Source organism: Hyla sarda, chromosome 1, assembly GCF_029499605.1.
Source record: "Hyla sarda isolate aHylSar1 chromosome 1, aHylSar1.hap1, whole genome shotgun sequence".
Lineage (NCBI taxonomy): Eukaryota > Metazoa > Chordata > Amphibia > Anura > Hylidae > Hyla > Hyla sarda.
In genome coordinates this window covers 253748189-253765669 of record NC_079189.1, presented here as the reverse complement: position 1 = coordinate 253765669, position 17481 = coordinate 253748189, and the positions used below count along the sequence as shown (strand labels likewise).

The window sequence follows — 17481 nt, the reverse complement described above, 5'->3', positions numbered from 1 at the left end:
CTCCCAATTCATAGAGGTGGCACTCTGCAGTTGCCGGGCAACCTGGTATACAAAAGTATCACCTGATAATGAAAACATAAACAAAAACTAAAAAACTGTGATAGAAGCGTTCCAGACACAGGCCTATGTGTAATACCTATAAAAAAGAACTGTGCTCATTATGGTCGTTCTAGCCAATATTGCCTGTGGCATGAAGCCTTGCGATCCATTACACTTCCCTTTGTAGCAGGACTCTGCCGCAATCTCATCCATTATGGAGGGGCAGTACTCTTTCCAAGCCCGGTCCCCTAAAGCTTTACGGGTATACAAAGCCTTCCCAGTATCAGGACGACCCGGACTTCCTACTAGAATGGGAGCACACCCATTTGGACCATGCCACCAGACTCACCGATACAGTACTTAGAAAGAGTCTAGCTGAATATAACACCATCACTACCGAGCTCTGCAAAACGAAAACAGAATACCGTACTCGGGTTAGTGAGCCCGCAGCTTCCACTTTCTTAAAAAAACTAGAGAAGAAACTGATGATCACCCAAGTGGAGATTAAAGAGTGTAAGAGGGAGAAATTCATGAGGGATAAAACTGATTACGACTCAGCTCAGATGTTCAGATGGAATAGCAAAAAGTTTCCTAAACGTCAGAGGCATCCCTCCAACCGACAACGTGGGAATTTCCGGTCTGGATGGAACGAACATGTTCCTCGAAGCGGACCTGGAGCTGCCTGATGGTCTTGCCCACATAGAACCTGCCACAGGGGCAAACCAAAGCATACACCATAAATGTAGATCTGCAATGTAGAAATGTAGATCTAGAAGTAATCAGTTTGTTAACTTGATGGTAAAAACCTCCCAGCATAGTGTTCCGCCCTAGCATATGTGTACAATGTAGGCAAGATCTACAGGGAGGATTTCCCTTTAAAGGGGTATTCCAGGCCAAAACTTTTTTTTATATATCAACTGGCTCCAGAAAGTTAAACAGATTTGTAAATTACTTCTATTAAAAAATCTTAATCCTTCCAATAGTTACTAGCTTCTGAAGTTGAGTTGTTGTTTTCTGTCTAACTGCTCTTTGATGACTCACGTCCCAGGAGCTGTGCAGTTCCTATGGGGATATTCTCCCATCATGCACAGATCCCGGGACGAGACATCATCATTGAGCAGTTAGACAGAAAATTTCAGAAGCTAATAACTATTGGAAGGATTAAGATTTTTTAATAGAAGTAATTTACAAATCTGTTTAACTTTCCAGAGCCAGTTAATATATATAAAAAAAGGTTTTGCCTGGAATACCCCTTTATGGAGTGCTTGGTTAACCAACTAGAACCCGGTGTAGGGGGTTCTGTCTTATTTTTCAACCTCTTAAATTTTTCTCCTATGGTGACATTTTTTCTGAAGATAATAAGAGGGGGATATTGGGTCACCTCCTAGAGATCATTGTCAGATTCCAAGATGAACCAGTTGTGGCGTATTGCACTAACCACTCTTTGGTTCACATTGGAGTTCGCTAGCAAGAAGGTAAACCTCTTAGGGGAAACATCATGTCTTGCTTTGTTGTCAAGTAGATGGGATCTGTCAATGCATTTGACACCTGGAAGACTGGAATCAATGATGTTCACAGGGTATTGTCTGGCCAATTGCCATTTCTTCAAGTCTTGGACATCAAAGACGTGGTCCACACTGTTAATCCTGCATAACCAGAGAAATTGGGAATACGGAATGCTTTGCCTGACGTGTTGGGGGTGGGAAGTATGGAACTGAAGCAAAGCATTTCAAGCAGTGGGTTTACGAAAACCCTCATTAGTGAGGGTATTATCTACCACTTTTAGCTTGACATAAAAAAAAATTGAGTTCACCATCCCCAAACACGGCAGTAAAAAGCATATTCTCTATATTAATCTGATTTAAGTGAGGAACGAAGTTGAAAAATTCAGCTTCGGATGAATCCCGGACCACAAGTATGTCGTCGACATACCTAAGTGGCAGAGTCCTGCTGCAAAGGGAAGCACAATGGATTGCAAGACTGAATGCCACAGGCAATATTGGCTTGAATGACCGTAATGAGTACAGTTGTTTTTTATAGGTATTACACATAGGCCTGTGTCTGAGATGCTTCTATCACTTTTTTTTTTTATGTTTTAATTATCGGTCGTTTGCACTGTTACATGATACTTTTGTGTGCAAGCCGCACAAAACAACTTGTTCCGGTCAACCCCGTCCTTCACCACACCTCCTCCGCCTGTTACTTGTCTGATGTCTTCTCGACTTGAATAAACAGACCTGCCTGGTGAGTGTCGCCTTGTTTCACTTCTTTGATTTGTTGGATTGTATGTCTTCTGTGGCTGAGCACCTCCGTTGCAGGCTGTAAGTGAGTCAGTTCTACGTGCTGCCTTGTGCTTCTCTCAGCACTTAGTCCTGTATGTGCCGACTTCTTCTCTATGCTTGCTAAAGACTAAGAATATGCTAGGCCTTGATATTTGTGGTTTTATTTCCTGACAAAATGCAAGTAATATATATGAAGAAAATTATAAAACAGCTCTATCGTGATATTCGGAAACTCCATTCAATGTTAGAATAACATGTCTCATAATGGGTTTAATGGCTGGTACTGCATGTATCTAATTATATGCAGTGTGGGAATATATAATTATGTATATGTGTAATGTCACTAACAATTCACACGTTTGTATGGGCAATCTTAAATGTAATTAAATATTTATTATTTCAGAATTTAGAGTTCAACTTTGCATAAACCTGCTTAGACTATGACTAAAGATGGTTGTTAGAGGTCTTTCTGATTAATTTTGACATCAACAAAAGTCCTGCCTGTCTATCTCATTTTATCTCTATTTATCTACAGTGGGTGAAATAGGTATTGAATACTTAAACATTTTTCTAACTAAATATATCTCCAATGGTGCTATTGACATGAAATGTTCACCCTATGATGGTAACAACCCAAATAAGGCTGTACGATTTGTGGAAAAATCCAAAAATATAACTAAAATTGTGATATAATAAACAAATGGTAAAATCCCTCTATTTCATGTCCAGTCCCCTTGTTTCATATAGCCCCCATTGCATGTCCATTGACTGTACATAAAATGGAGGAGGATTGGATATGAAATTATGAGAAATTAGCTTAATTCCTCATTTTATGTACCTTGCCTGGTATAGTCTGCACACTCTCTGGCATTGTTGCGTTACATAGTTACATAGTTACATAGTTAGTACGGTCGAAAAAAGACATATGTCCATCAAGTTCAACCAGGGAATTAAGGGGTAGGGGTGTGGCGCGATATTGGGGAAGGGATGAGATTTTATATTTCTTCATAAGCATTAATCTTATTTTGTTCCAGGAATGTATCTAATCCTGTTTTAAAGCTGTTAATTGTTCCTGCTGTGACCAGTTCCTGAGGTAGACTGTTCCATAAGTTCACAGTTCTCATGGTAAAGAAGGCGTGTCGCCCCTTGAGACTAAACTTTTTCTTCTCCAGACGGAGGGAGTGCCCCCTCGTCCTTTGGGGGGGTTTAACCTGGAACAGTTTTTCTCCATATTTTTTGTATGGGCCATTAATATACTTATATACGTTTATCATATCCCCCCTTAAACGTCTCTTCTCAAGACTAAACAATTGTAACTCCTTTAATCGCTCCTCATAGCTAAGATGTTCCATTCCCCATATTAGTTTAGTCGCGCGTCTCTGCACCCTTTCCAACTCCGCAGTGTCCCTTTTATGGACAGGTGCCCAAAACTGAACAGCATATTCCAGGTAAGGCCGTACCAATGCTTTATAAAGGGGGAGTATTATGTCCCTGTCCCTTGAGTCCATGCCTCTTTTGATACATGACAATATCCTGCCGGCTTTGGAAGCAGCAGCCTGACATTGCATGCTATTCTGTAGTCTGTGATCTACAAGTACACCCAGATCCTTCTCTACCAGTGACTCTGCCAGTTTAATCCCCCCTAAGACATACGATGCATGCAGGTTATTAGTACCCAGATGCATAACTTTACATTTATCCACATTGAACCTCATTTGCCAAGTGGATGCCCAGACACTTAGTCTATCCAAGTCATCTTGTAACTTATGCACATCCTCTATAGACTGTACCGTGCTACAAAGCTTGGTGTCATCTGCAAAGATAGAAACAGAGCTGTTAATACCATCCTCTATATCATTAATAAATAAATTAAACAACAGCGGGCCCAGTACAGAACCTTGGGGTACACCACTAATAACCGGGGACCAATCAGAGTACGAATCATTGACCACCACTCTCTGGGTACGATCCATGAGCCAGTGTTCAATCCAGTTACAAACTAAAATTTCCAAACTCAAAGACCTTAACTTACCTGTCAGACGTCTATGAGGGACAGTATCAAATGCTTTAGCAAAATCCAGAAACACTATATCCACAGCCATTCCTCTGTCAAGGCTTCTACTCACCTCTTCATAAAAGCAAATTAGATTGGTTTGACAACTTCTATCCTTAGTAAACCCATGCTGGCTATCACTTATAATACAATTATCCCCTATGTATTCCTGTATGTAATCCCTTATAAATCCTTCAAACAATTTACCCACAATGCACGTTAAACTTACCGGTCTATAGTTTCCTGGGGAAGACCTAGAGCCCTTTTTGAAGATTGGCACCACATTCGCCTTGCGCCAGTCCCTTGGCACAATACCAGACACCAGAGAATCTCTAAATATCATGAACAGGGGTACAGATATTACTGAACTTACCTCTCTAAGAACTCTTGGGTGTAGTCCATCCGGTCCTGGGGATTTGCTTACATTTATATCACTTAACTTACCTTGTACCATCTCTACATTAAGCCAGTTCAGTACATTACATGATGTGTTACCAGCACTGACCTGGCCAATGTCAGCTCCTTCTTCCATAGTGTATACAGAACTAAAGAACCCATTCAGTAGCTCCGCCTTCTCTTGATCGCCTGTGACAACCTCCCCATTATCATTATTAAGGGGTCCTACATGCTCTGTCCTTGGTTTTTTTGCATTTATATGTCTAAAAAAATATTTAGGATTAGTTTTGCTTTCTTTGGCCACCTGTCTCTCATTTTGAATTTTTGCTGTTTTTATTACATTTTTACAGATTTTATTAAGCTCCTTGTACTGTTTAAATGTTATAGCTGACCCATCAGATTTGTATTTTTTGAAGGCTATTTTTTTGTTGTTTATTGCTCTTTTAACCTCATTTGTCAGCCATGTAGGATTTAGTTTTAATCGTTTATATTTGTTCCCCTTTGGTATATATTTAGCTGTATAGTTATTTAGAGTTGATTTAAAGATGTCCCATTTACCTTCTGTATCAGTACTTGAGAACACCTCCCCCCAGTCTATGTCCTGTAGTGCAGATCTCAGCCCAGGGAAATTTGCCTTTTTAAAGTTATATGTTTTTGCCTTCCCCGCCTGTCTTTGTTTTCTACATTTTAAGTCAAAAGTAACTATATTGTGGTCGCTATTCCCAAGGTTTTCCCGCACAGTAACATTAGCAACCAGCTCTGCGTTGTTGGAAATGATCAGATCCAACAAGGCATCACTTCTTGTTGGGTCACCCACAAACTGGCCCATAAAATTATCCTGCAATAAATTTAGGAATTGTCGCCCCTTTGTAGTTTTAGCCAACCCCGGACCCCAATCTATATCTGGATAGTTAAAATCTCCCATTATTACCACTGTACCTGCCCGGGCGGCCCTCTCTATTTGTTTATGAAGCTGAACTTCTATCTCTTCAGTGATATTAGGGGGTCTGTAGATTACCCCAAATATTATTTTTTCAGTATTTCCCTCCTTTTGTAATTCTACCCACAGTGATTCCACATCCTCAGAATCATCACACACTATGGCATCGTTCACACTGACTTTCATACCACTTCTTACATACAGACAGACTCCACCACCTTTTCTGTTCATTCTATCCTTGCGAAACAATGTAAACCCCTGCAGATTGACAGCCCAGTCATGCGAGGAGTCCAGCCATGTCTCAGTGACCCCAACTATATCAATATGTTCCTCCAGTATCAAGGCCTCAAGCTCCCCCATTTTATTTGCTAGGCTTCTGGCATTTGTGAACATACACTTTACATTTCCATCCTTTATGTTATTGGGGTTAATGGGATTCAAGGGTGTAAGTTTTATTTTCCTATGAAGCTTATTCCTATTAACTATTCTAACCCCTCCCTCCGCTCCACCCCCAGGTACATTTATAATTCCCACCTCTCTATCTACACTATCTTCCCCCTCTTTGCTGTAGGTTCCCTCCCCCCAAGTCCCTAGTTTAAACACTCCTCCACCCTTCTAGCCATCTTCTCCCCAAGCAAAGCTGCACCCTCCCCATTGAGGTGCAGCCCGTCCCTACGGTAGAGCCGGTAACCGACAGCGAAGTCAGCCCAGTTCTCCATGAACCCAAACCCTTCCTTCCTACACCAGCTTCTGAGCCACTTGTTTACCTCCCTGATCTCCCGCTCCCTCCCATTTGGCTGCACTGCACTATAAAGTGCTGGGAGGAATCGACTTCCCTTGGGGGGGGGGGGGGTGGGTGTTGTTTTTTTTCCTCCTCACCTTCTAATAGCCATAACACTTTAAATTTTCCACCGGCAGACCCATATGAGGCTTGTTTTGTGCGACCGCCAATTGTACTTTTTAATTACATCAATCATTTTACCGCCAAATCTACAGTGAAACGAAAAAAGAAATTGGATCAATCAGGACAATATAATAAAAGCGATGTCTATTTATGCATTCAGTTTTTGTAATTTAATAAGCAGTCTAATTTAGTAACCATGTGAATGTACTGCATAATCATAGCGAGCATGTCTGATGTGTAAGACTCTTCGCCAACAAGTGTGTGCACTGATCCATATACTGTACCTATGATGCACACTCAGTATTGTGGAGCAATCATCTAAAGGTATTTCTCTCCGTGATATGCTTACTGTCCTTGCCACAATCCGTGCATCACTGAGGAAGGCAGTGGGTGCTAAGTCCCAGTAGTATTGTTCTATGTTCATACCCACACTGATTTACATTTGTACCCAGTCATATGTAGTATTGGCAATCTTTCCTTTAAAGGGAAACTGACAGTAGGATCCCCTGCATTTACCTAATATACTGGCTTATTTTCCAGGTGACCCTCTTTCTAACAATGTCTCTCCCACCTCATTTTGTGCAGCTGTTCTGAAGATATGCAGCAAAATGTATTTATGCTCATTCTGAGAAACTAGCAATGGGGACATTTCCATTGCTCTTTTAGCAATACAAATGCTCATCTCCTATACCTCCTGCCCCTTCATTAATATTCACTGCTCTTGCAGCACTAGTGATGCCCCGTCTCCCACCTTTGCTGCTGAGACACGTCAGCAGCGCGAGCATTGAGTATTAATGAAGGGGTGGGCGGAACAGCCAGGAGATGACAATGTTAGTATTGCTAAAAGAGCAATGGGAACACCTTTCTCAAAATGAACATAAATATATTTTCTCTATCAGCGCCATTGGGGGACACAGACTCTGGGTATATTCCTCTCGCAGATCTCGCCCGACCACTGCTTCAGGCCACATGCGTGACTCTTCTAGAGGACGTTCCCGTGGTCGCCGCTCCTGCTCTCCTGAACCTCGTACCAGATTGGAGTCCCCCTCTTCCAGGGCCGCCTCCACTCGTTCGCACTCTCCTGGAGAGCTAGCGGCCGAGGGCTCCGATTCGGCATCCGATTCGGACGACCGTTCGGACTCAGTGGACACGGTGAACTCATTGGTTATGGCCATAAGAGACACCTTTAACCTACAGGACCCAGGAACTTTGGACGCAGCTCCAGAAGTATCCTTTCATCGTGCCCGTCCGGCACCCAAAGTGTTCAGCTCTCATGCTGAAATTGAGACCATTCTAGAATCTGCCTGGAAGCACCCTGAGAAGAAGTTTCAGAGACTGAAGAAAGTCCAAGCGCGATATCCTTTCGCCAAGGACCTTGTTTCCAAAGTGACTTCCTCTCCATCGGTTGATCCTCCCGTTTCCCGCCTCTCTAAAGCTACTACTTTGCCGCTGGCGGATGCAGCGGCCTTCAAGGATCCTGCAGACAAAAAGGTTGAGTTGTTGGCGAAGTATGCCTTTGAAGCAGCAGGTTCTTCCCTGCTCCCTGCCTTCGCCTCCACCTGGGTGTCTAAGGCCCTCTCGGTGTTGCAGTCCCAACTCCGTCAGGGCATTCTTTCAGGTTCCCCCCCGGAAGAACTGTCTGCACTGGCTCTCCAATGTTCCAAAGCTGGAGATTTCCTGTGTTCTGCTTCCTTGCACTCAGCCCGCTGTGCTGCCTATGCCACCGGTAACAACTTGGAACGTGGATGCCACATCTAAGAAGTCTCTCACAGAGATTCCTTTTACTGGTTCCCGTCTTTTTGGCAAGCGCCTGGATGAGATTATCTCTGAGGCGACATGGGGCAAGAGCTCTTTATTACCTCAAAACAAATCTACCACTTCTTCCCGTAGGAAGTCTTCTTCCTTTCGGTCCTTTCGGACGTCTGGCCCCTCTAAAGGGTCCAGCCAGGTGCCTCCACGGGACAAAAAGGTTCCCTTTTTCAAGACCCGTCCATCGTGGAAGTCGGACACCAACCGGCCCGACCGTTTTGCGGCCAAAGCGGGCAACCGCAAGCCCACTTCTGCAGACTTTTTTCGGGTGGGAGGTCGACTCTTGTTTTTTTTGTGACGTTTGGACCATGCACATTCAGGACTCCTGGGTCAGGGACCTGGTGTCCTACGGATACCGGCTAGAATTTGCCTTCCTTCCAAGGGATCGTTTTTTCCAGTCCCATGCTCCCCGATCTCCCTCGCTTGCAAGGGGATTTCGGGAGGCTCTGTAGTCCCTTCTCGTCCAGGGTGTCATTATTCCAGTTCCTTCAAGGGAACGCTTTCAGGCTTTTTATTCCAATCTTTTCGTGGTTTCCAAGAAAAACGGCTCTGTGTGGCCAATCCTGGATCTCAAACGTCTCAACAAACATCTTCTTATACGCCATTTCCGAATGGAATCTCTCCATTCGGTGGTGGCATCTATGGATCAAGGGGAGTTTCTTCCTCGGTGGACATCAAGGATGCCTACCTCCACGTTCCTATTTTTCCCGGACACCAGCGGTACCTCCACTTTGCGGTTCCGGAAGGTCATTATCAATTTGTGGCACTCCCCTTCGGTCTGGCCACAGTGCCACGAGTCTTTACCAAGATTCTGGCGCCTGTGGTAGCTCTGTTACGGTCAAGAGGGGTCTCAGTGATACCCTACTTGGACGACCTTCTCATCAAAGCCCCCACCAGAGCCCAGGCTCTGGAGAATGTGAGCCTCACTCTTCAGACCTTATGTCGCTTTGGGTTGATGGTCAACCGAGACAAGTCAGTTCTTTCCCCCACCCAGTCTCTGGTCTTCTTGGGGCTTCAGTTCGACTCTGCCTCGGCTCGGATTCGCCTTCCGCCGGAGAAACGTCTGGCCCTCTTCTCGGGAGTCCGCTCCCTCCGTACACCATCCCCGGCCTCCATCCGTACTGGCATGGAAGTCCTGGGTCAGATGGTGGCAGCCCTGGAGGCCGTACCCTTTGCCCAGTTTCATTACCGTCCTCTTCAGCTGGCGATTCTTGCGCAATGGGACAGGTCCCCTCTCTCTCTCGATCGCAGGATTCGTCTTCCGCTCCGGACTCGGCGGTCTCTGCGCTGGTGGCTCCGCTCCCCTCTTCTTCTTCAGGAGCGTTCGTTCGTTTTCAGGAATCAGACGGTTCAGGGCCTCTGGCCTCCCCAAGTAGCCCTTCTTTCCTTAAACATTCTGGAACTGAGGGCGATTTATCTGTGTCTGAAGCATTGGGAGTCCCTGCTTCTGGGTCACCTTGTCCATGTCCAGTCGGACAATGCCACGGCTGTGGCATACATCAATCGGCAGGGCGGCACTCGCAGCTCAGCGGCCATGTCTGAGGTGTCAAAGATCCTCCTCTGGGCGGAACGAGTGGTACCAGCCATCTCGGCGATTCACATTCTGGGAGTTCTCAATTGGGAAGCGGATTTCCTCAGTCAGTCCTCAGCCGACCCTGGAGAGTGGTCACTTCTTCCGGAGGTGTTCGCGCAGATCTGCGACCTCTGGGGGACCCCGGACGTGGATCTCTTCGCGTCTCGACACAACCGGAAAGTTCCGAAGTTTGTGTCAAAGACAAGGGACCCCCTGGCTCTAGCCGCGGATGACTTAGTAATTCTGTGGTCGGGCTTTGTCCTGCCCTACCTGTTCCCTCCTCTCCCTCTCTTTCCCAGGGTTCTGAGGAAGCTCAAGGCGGAAGGAGTCCCCGCCATTCTGGTGGCTCCAGACTGGCCTCGAAGGGCATGGTACGCCGACGTGGTCCGTTCTGTTCCGCCTTCCTCTTCGTCTAGACCTACTGTCACACGGTCCCCTTTGCCACCCCAATTTACAGTCGCTGCATTTGACGGCGTGGCGGTTGAGACCTAGGTTCTAAGGGCCCGCGGCTTCTCTTCCCAGGTAATTCGCACCATGCTTAGGGCTCACAAGCCCTCCTTTGCGAAAATTTTGTTGGTGCGAAGCTCAATCTTTTTCTCCAGTTACCTTTTCCGTGCCCCGTCTCCTTTCCTTTTTACAGTCGGGGTTGGAACTAGAGCTGGCTCTCAGTTCCCTTAAGGGTCAGGTCTCGGCCCTATCTATTTTTTTTCAGCGTCCTCTGGCTTCCAATTCTCATGTCCGGACCTTCCTCCAAGGAGTGGCACATGCGGCCCCTCCTTACCGGTCCTCTTCTCCCCCTTGGGACTTGAACTTAGTTCTAGGCGCTCTCCAGGGCGCACCCTTTGAGCCCCTTAGGGAGGTTCCCCTTCGCCTCCTTTCCTGGAAAGTGGCTTTCCTTATAGTTATTACCTCCATTAGGAGAGTTTCTGAACTGGAAGCTCTCTCCTGCCATTCCCCTTTCCTGATAATTCATCAGGACAAGGTTGTTTTCCGACCAGATCCGTCTTTCTTGCCGTTCCGGCCTTTCATCTCAACGAGGACATCGCCCTTTTGTCCCACTCCTTCTGTTCCCAGGGAGCGTCTGCTTCACAAATTGGATGTGGTTCGAGCGGTTCGGACTTATCTTTCCGTCACCTCTTCCTTTCGTCAGTGCGATTCTTTTTTCGTTCTTAAGGAAGGCCGTTGAAAGGGACAGCCTGCTTCTAAGGCCACCATTTCTCGGTGGATCCGATGTGCTATTTCAGAAGCTTACCGCTGCAGGGGGAGGACCCCACCTTTCAGGGTTCTGGCTCAGGGTTCTGGCTCTTGCTCTGTGGAAGCATTCTGGGCTCTCCGACACAAGGCCTCAGCCTTGCAGATCTGTAAAGCGGCCACTTGGTTGTCTTTACTCACTTTTTCAAAATTCTATCAGGTTCATACCTTCGCATTGGCTGATGCTAGTCTGGGTCGTAAGGTGTTGCAGACGGCGGTGGTACAGCCGACTGCCTGACCTTTTTTATTCTCTGCCCACCCAAGGGACGGCTTTGGTACGTCCCAGAGTCTGTGTCCCCCAATGGAGCCGATAGAGAAAAGGAGATTGATCCATTGGGGGACACATCTCCCGCCCCCTTTTTTCTGGGGTTCCTTTTCGGTTATCTGTCCGAGGGAGTGTTCAGTTATTGTTTCTTCAGGTTCTCGGACAGTTCATGTTTTTTTTCCTTTGACCTGTCAGTCTCCTCCTATTGCTCTGAGACGAAACTGAATTGCTCAGTGGCCTGGAGGCGGGTATATCCTGCTGGGAGGAGATGACTTTTTGGTTACCATAGTGTCAACCTCCTAGAGACAGCAGCATATACCCAGAGTCTGGGTCCCCCCAATGGATCCTTCGAGAAAGAGATTTTACAGTAAGTCTAAAAAATCTCCTTTTTCTGCATATCTTCTGAACGGCTGCACCAAATGAGGTGAGAGAGACCTTGTTATAAAGAGGGTCACCGGCACTATAAGCCTGCATATTCAGGTTAGTGCAGGTGACTCTCCTGTCAGTTTCCCCATAATAAATATGGAAGTACAGGGTGCATGGTAACACCATGTGCATGGTGGCGTCACGCTAAAACTAAACCAACATTACGTCTGGTGAGTGCCTCCAGTCCACCTAATCATTTGCATACATTAGTATTAACACCTGAGCAATTTTTTTTTATCACTTATGGAGTTTTATACTTTATCATGTCTAAGGAACTTATAATGTAATTGTACTCCATTAACATGTCTTACATGTATATGCATATACACTTTCCATGTGTGATTGTTCAATGAATAATATGTAAATTTTGTACCCACATGTTAATAATCACTTATTTATGCGCTGCATCTGTGCCTATTTAAAATGATCTATTTGACCATTGTATTGCTTAAAAATGGTTGCAAGAGGCAACTAACACATTGCTGCTGTAATTCTATCTACTTCATATCGGTCTCACTTTCTCTCTCTCTCTCTCTCTCTCTCTCTCTATAATATATATATATATATATATCTAAAATGTAAGAAATCTGCAGCACAGAAATCCAAATTGTACAAAAAAGAGAAGTGTTATATTCCTTATCCATTGCAAGACGTATTGTGCTACGTTTTAGCAGCCTCTTGCTGCCTTTTTTTAAGCTTCCCATAAAACTATATATGTTTTTGCACAATTTGAACTTGCAGATTTTTTAAATTTTTGTATTGAGGTAGAGCCTCTCCCCAGGGCTCATGTGTGTCAGGAACCGGACCGGTATGCTAGTAGGATTCGGGTAGTGGATCCTACGTGTCAGTGTGGCGATGGCGTGGGCCGTACCAGGGAACCGGTTCTAAGAAGTTACTGGTTTTCACCAGAGCCCGCCGCAAGGCGGGATGGACTTGCTGCGGAGGTAACTCCCAGGTCGTATCCCCTGATAGCAACTCGACTTCACTGACAGCTGAGATAGGCGTGGTACACAAGGACAAGGCGAAGGCAAGGTCGGACGTAGCAAGAGGTCAAAGCAGGCGGCAAAGGTTCGTAGTCAGGGAAAACGGCAAAGGGTCTGGATACACAGGCTAGAGAACACACAAAACGCTTTCTCAAGTCACTAGGGCAACAAGATCCGGCAAAGGCAGGAAGGGGGAGTGGGTTTTTATGTGTAGGGAGTGATTACACTTAATTTTGCCAGTCACCAATTAATGGTGCACTGGCCCTTTAAATTACAGAGAGCCGGCGTGTGCGCGCCCTAGAGAGCGGGGCCGCGCGCGCCAGGACAGTACAGGAGGAGGATGGGGCAGGTGAAGAGATTGGGATGCAACCCACGGGCGGGCGCGTCCCGCCACGCGGATCGCATCCCCGCCGTTGATACTAGAGCAGCGCTCCCGGTCAGCGGGTCTGACCGGGCGCTGCATGCATGAGAACGCCGCGAGAGCTCCGGGGAGGAACAGGGACCCGGAGCGCTCCGCGTAACAATGTGTCTGTTAGCACCACCACTTCCTCCTTAGAGTTTGAAGTAGCTGTGCTGTTCTTCTGGAGAGTATCTAACTATCTATCTGTAGAAAAAATAACTGCACTATAAAATCTCAGTATACTTGACAGAGTGCATGGAATGCTCAAGGCCTTGGTTAGAGGCCCAGATTGGTAAAAAAAATCAGCAGCACTCCCAGATTGGTAAAAAAAAATAGTTTGGTGGTGAATGGACTTGGTTCCTCTTATGCATTTCTTAATTACATATCTATAACACACGATCATTATGTTAATACTGATGCACTGTAGCACTGTATGAGATACATATGCTCGTATGATATATTCCCATACATATGAGATAGATCCCTTATGTATTTATGCACAGGATTTAGGATGTATTTATGAATTTTTATACGTTGGTACTTTATGGGCCATTGATTAATAAATTTTATGGGACCTTTATATATTTTGTACTATGATTGTTTTACACTGCTGACTGGGAAGAGCCAGTTGAAACGTTGCTCTGTTGAAGGTTCTTATTTTTACTTATTTTTTGCATGTAACAAAGAATACAGTTTGATTTTTTTTTACCATTATGGGAGTGCTGAGTACCTTTGAGAAAATTGCAGGAGGTCTCAATGGTCAGACCCTCGCGATCAGACACTTTAAATTAAAATTTTGCCATCACCCATTGGACAAAATTTCGGCAGACACCTATGATTTTCAGATCTATAAGGTAAGGCGCTATATTCCATCACTGCCTCTGAAGAACGAACAACTTATTGGTAAAACTGAGTTTAAATATGTGAGACATTTAATTTATTAATCACAAGGCTTCATAACAGAAAGTGAAGTGCTGGCACTGCTCTCCCTCTATATTCTCCCTTGAGTAGTCTATATGCGTACTCTAGCTAGCAGCGTGTCTTCATGTGGTGGTGCTCATGTACTGCGATAGTGACAAGGTGAATGCAAATCCATATAGTTAAGAAGAAAGTACAGGCAACTCACCACGTTGTAGTAACTTCGTGTTTATTGCTGGGACATGCAGGTAAAGCGGCTTCACGCCACACCGGGATGCCGAACACTAGTGCGTTCATTTAATTTATTAAGATCCTGTGAAAATTTGCAAATCTTCTGCCATATGAAATGACCAATTTACTGCCTGCAATTTACATACTGTATTTTGTATTCTTTAAATTATAGGTGAGATAAGAGTCGCATTTGTCTTGTACAATAACCTCGGACGCTACCTGTCCACGGAGAATGCCAGCATAAAATTGGGAACTGAAGCTTTGACAACAAATCATACAGTTGTTGTCAATTCTCCTGTCATTACTGCTGCTGTGTATAAAGAATCAACAAGCAAGTTATATCTAACTGACCCGGTGATGTTTACTGTTAAGCACATTAGGGTGAGTGGTTTTGTTTTTCCTAAGAAAAAAGTATGCTTATAAGTCATTACTTTAAAATCATTACTAACTAAAAATGTGCGCATAAAGTCATTTACACCAAAACAATACCAGTAGATAATTTAATTATTTCATGCTGACATTTAGAATGCCAAGTATAATACATTTGCATTTATATCTTGACTTGTATTTATTCATTTAATTTCCTCCTGATAGCTTTTTTTTTTTCATTTTTTTTTTCAATTTGTTTGATTGAAAAGTGAAAACCAGAGAAATCAATTACAGAAAATTAACAAAAAGTGTGACAGAATCCTACGATAACCTAGTATGTGGCAGACAATCATGTTGGTAAAACAAACAAATTACAATATTCTCCATATATCCACATGATTAATACATATATGAGTGAGATCCAAAGGGCAAGGAAGAGGCGGAATTCAGGAACAGGATTTAGAGGGCAACAAGAGTAGGAAGCAGGTTACAGGAGCAGAATCAGAACTTACATTCAGGTTTCAGGGTGACTTAAGTCAGACAGAAAACTGGGTAGTGTTAGACATAATAACAACCTTCCTGTATGGGCTTACTTATTCTGTAATTCTCCATATCGTGTGCTGTGAAACTAGAAATTAGACTGCATTATTACAGCTCGTTTAAGGTGTTACCACATATGTTTGTTTTTGTTAACATTTTTTATGGGAAAAGGGGGGTGATTCAAACTTTTATTAGGGAAGGGGTTCACTTTTTAAAAAAACGTTTTTACACAATTTTATAGTCTCCATACGGGACCATTACATGCAATCTTCAGATTGCATACACTATTCAATGCTATGTCATAGCGTAGCATTTATCAGTGTTATAGGTGCTCTGCTGTTTAAGCCTGCCACCGTGATGGTCCCAATCAGCACCACTGAGCAGCCATGAAGTGTTTAACATTTTAGTTGCCTCAAAGAACTTTGATTACAAGGTCTAAGGGGTTAATGCTGGGAATCACTGTGATTGGTGTTGTCCGGCATTAGCCACAGGTCCCCGCTATGACCCGCACTCAGGAGCGTCATAGAAGGGGAGCAAGACAAAAGCAAACAGGTATGCCCTTTGCCCTCAGGTACGCCCTTGTCTTTCATTAGTGGTCTTTTAACACTTTTTATTAAAAAACACTTTTATTAAAAAAAACACTTTTTATTAAAAAAAGCTCTAAAATCCTCTGGTTAGACCATTAACATTTTTAACATACATGACATGAAGGAATAAATCCACTGTTTTGTGCATCTTTTTGAGTGCTGCGCCATTGTTGTTCTATTACGAGGACTTTGATCTGGTCGGGGCGCTGGCACCGAGGACTTATGGTGAAGTAGTGCTCCATTAATTTTGAGGAAATATATATTTATATATATATATATATATATATATATATATATATATATATATGTGTATATATATATATATATATATATATATATATATAAAGAAATAAAAAAAAATGTATGTGAAAACAGACATCTATGTAGCGGTTTGCTCAAAGACATATCAAAATTGTACGATCATATATAATGGTAACAGGAACAAGACTTGTGGATGTGACATGACAGATATATATTTGAATATGCATATAACATAAAAGAAACATGGAGTAGCAATAACCAATGTTAGTCCTTGAACATGAGTCTGATGATACAAATCGTTATAAAGCCACCTTTACAGTAAGAGACATATATATTCTTATATTCTGATTTTTATTATTATCTCCATTATTATTATTCTTTTTTATTTTCTTTATTTTTTTTATATTTTTTTACAAAATATTCTTCTTGAATAGTGGCTGTCTTTCCCACAGAATGATTGTCATTAACGAGTGCAGCACTCTCCACACAGCAACATGTGGCCCCATGACGTCACAGCATGATCACCCTGCCTCATTAGGTGATGTCTAACACTGCCCTGAGATAGGATTCTTCTGCCCCCTCACCCAGTCCTGGGAGATGGTGGTGAAGCATGCAAGTGACGGGGTTGGGAGAATATTGTGCTGAGGTGCTTGAACATGAATGTTGTGGGTTCAAGACCAGGCTTACCACTACATTTATTTTGTTTTCTTTTATTTTTTCTACTTTTGTTCCTATTACTTTTAGACCACTCTTTTCATGTGCAGAGCAAATATATAGCGAATTACTACATACTTCCATTTTGTTTTCTTTTTTCTATACATTGGCTTATGCCCTTTGTCTATATGGTTGCACGGGACTTAGATTCCCCGTTGCGCATGCGCGAATGACGCGCAACTGACGTGAGCTACACGTCAGTTGATCATGTGATTGACCGGTGCCACTGTCCCGGAAGTGGAAGCAGCGTGGACGCCGCTGTACGCCGACATACATTACTGTATGGCGCTTATGGTTCTCTATTGCTCCTCTGTGCGGTAAACTCCGCCTCTCTTCTTATATTTAATTAGTTGAACCACCTGATTTTCTTGATTCTTATTAGTAGAATATATGGTTTTAATGCACTAGTGTCACTTTTATTGTATTAGCACCTTAACTCTATATATATTGGCCCTCCAGGCCTCTTATATTGTACCACTATTTACAACTTTTTATCATGCTACTGTCTCTTTTGAAATAATTCACTTTTAATTATGTATG

General features: G+C 43.7%; 1 protein-coding gene across 1 annotated transcript in view; it reads left to right on the top strand.

Moving 5' to 3' along the window:
• The window catches only part of ADGRL3 (adhesion G protein-coupled receptor L3), a 961109-nt gene that overhangs the window by 485943 nt on the left and 457685 nt on the right, over positions 1–17481 (top strand). Inside the window, exon 14 of the mRNA XM_056570909.1 lies at positions 14643–14851. Within this exon, the coding sequence (XP_056426884.1) occupies positions 14643–14851 (209 nt within the window). The remainder of the gene's footprint in view (positions 1–14642; positions 14852–17481) is intronic.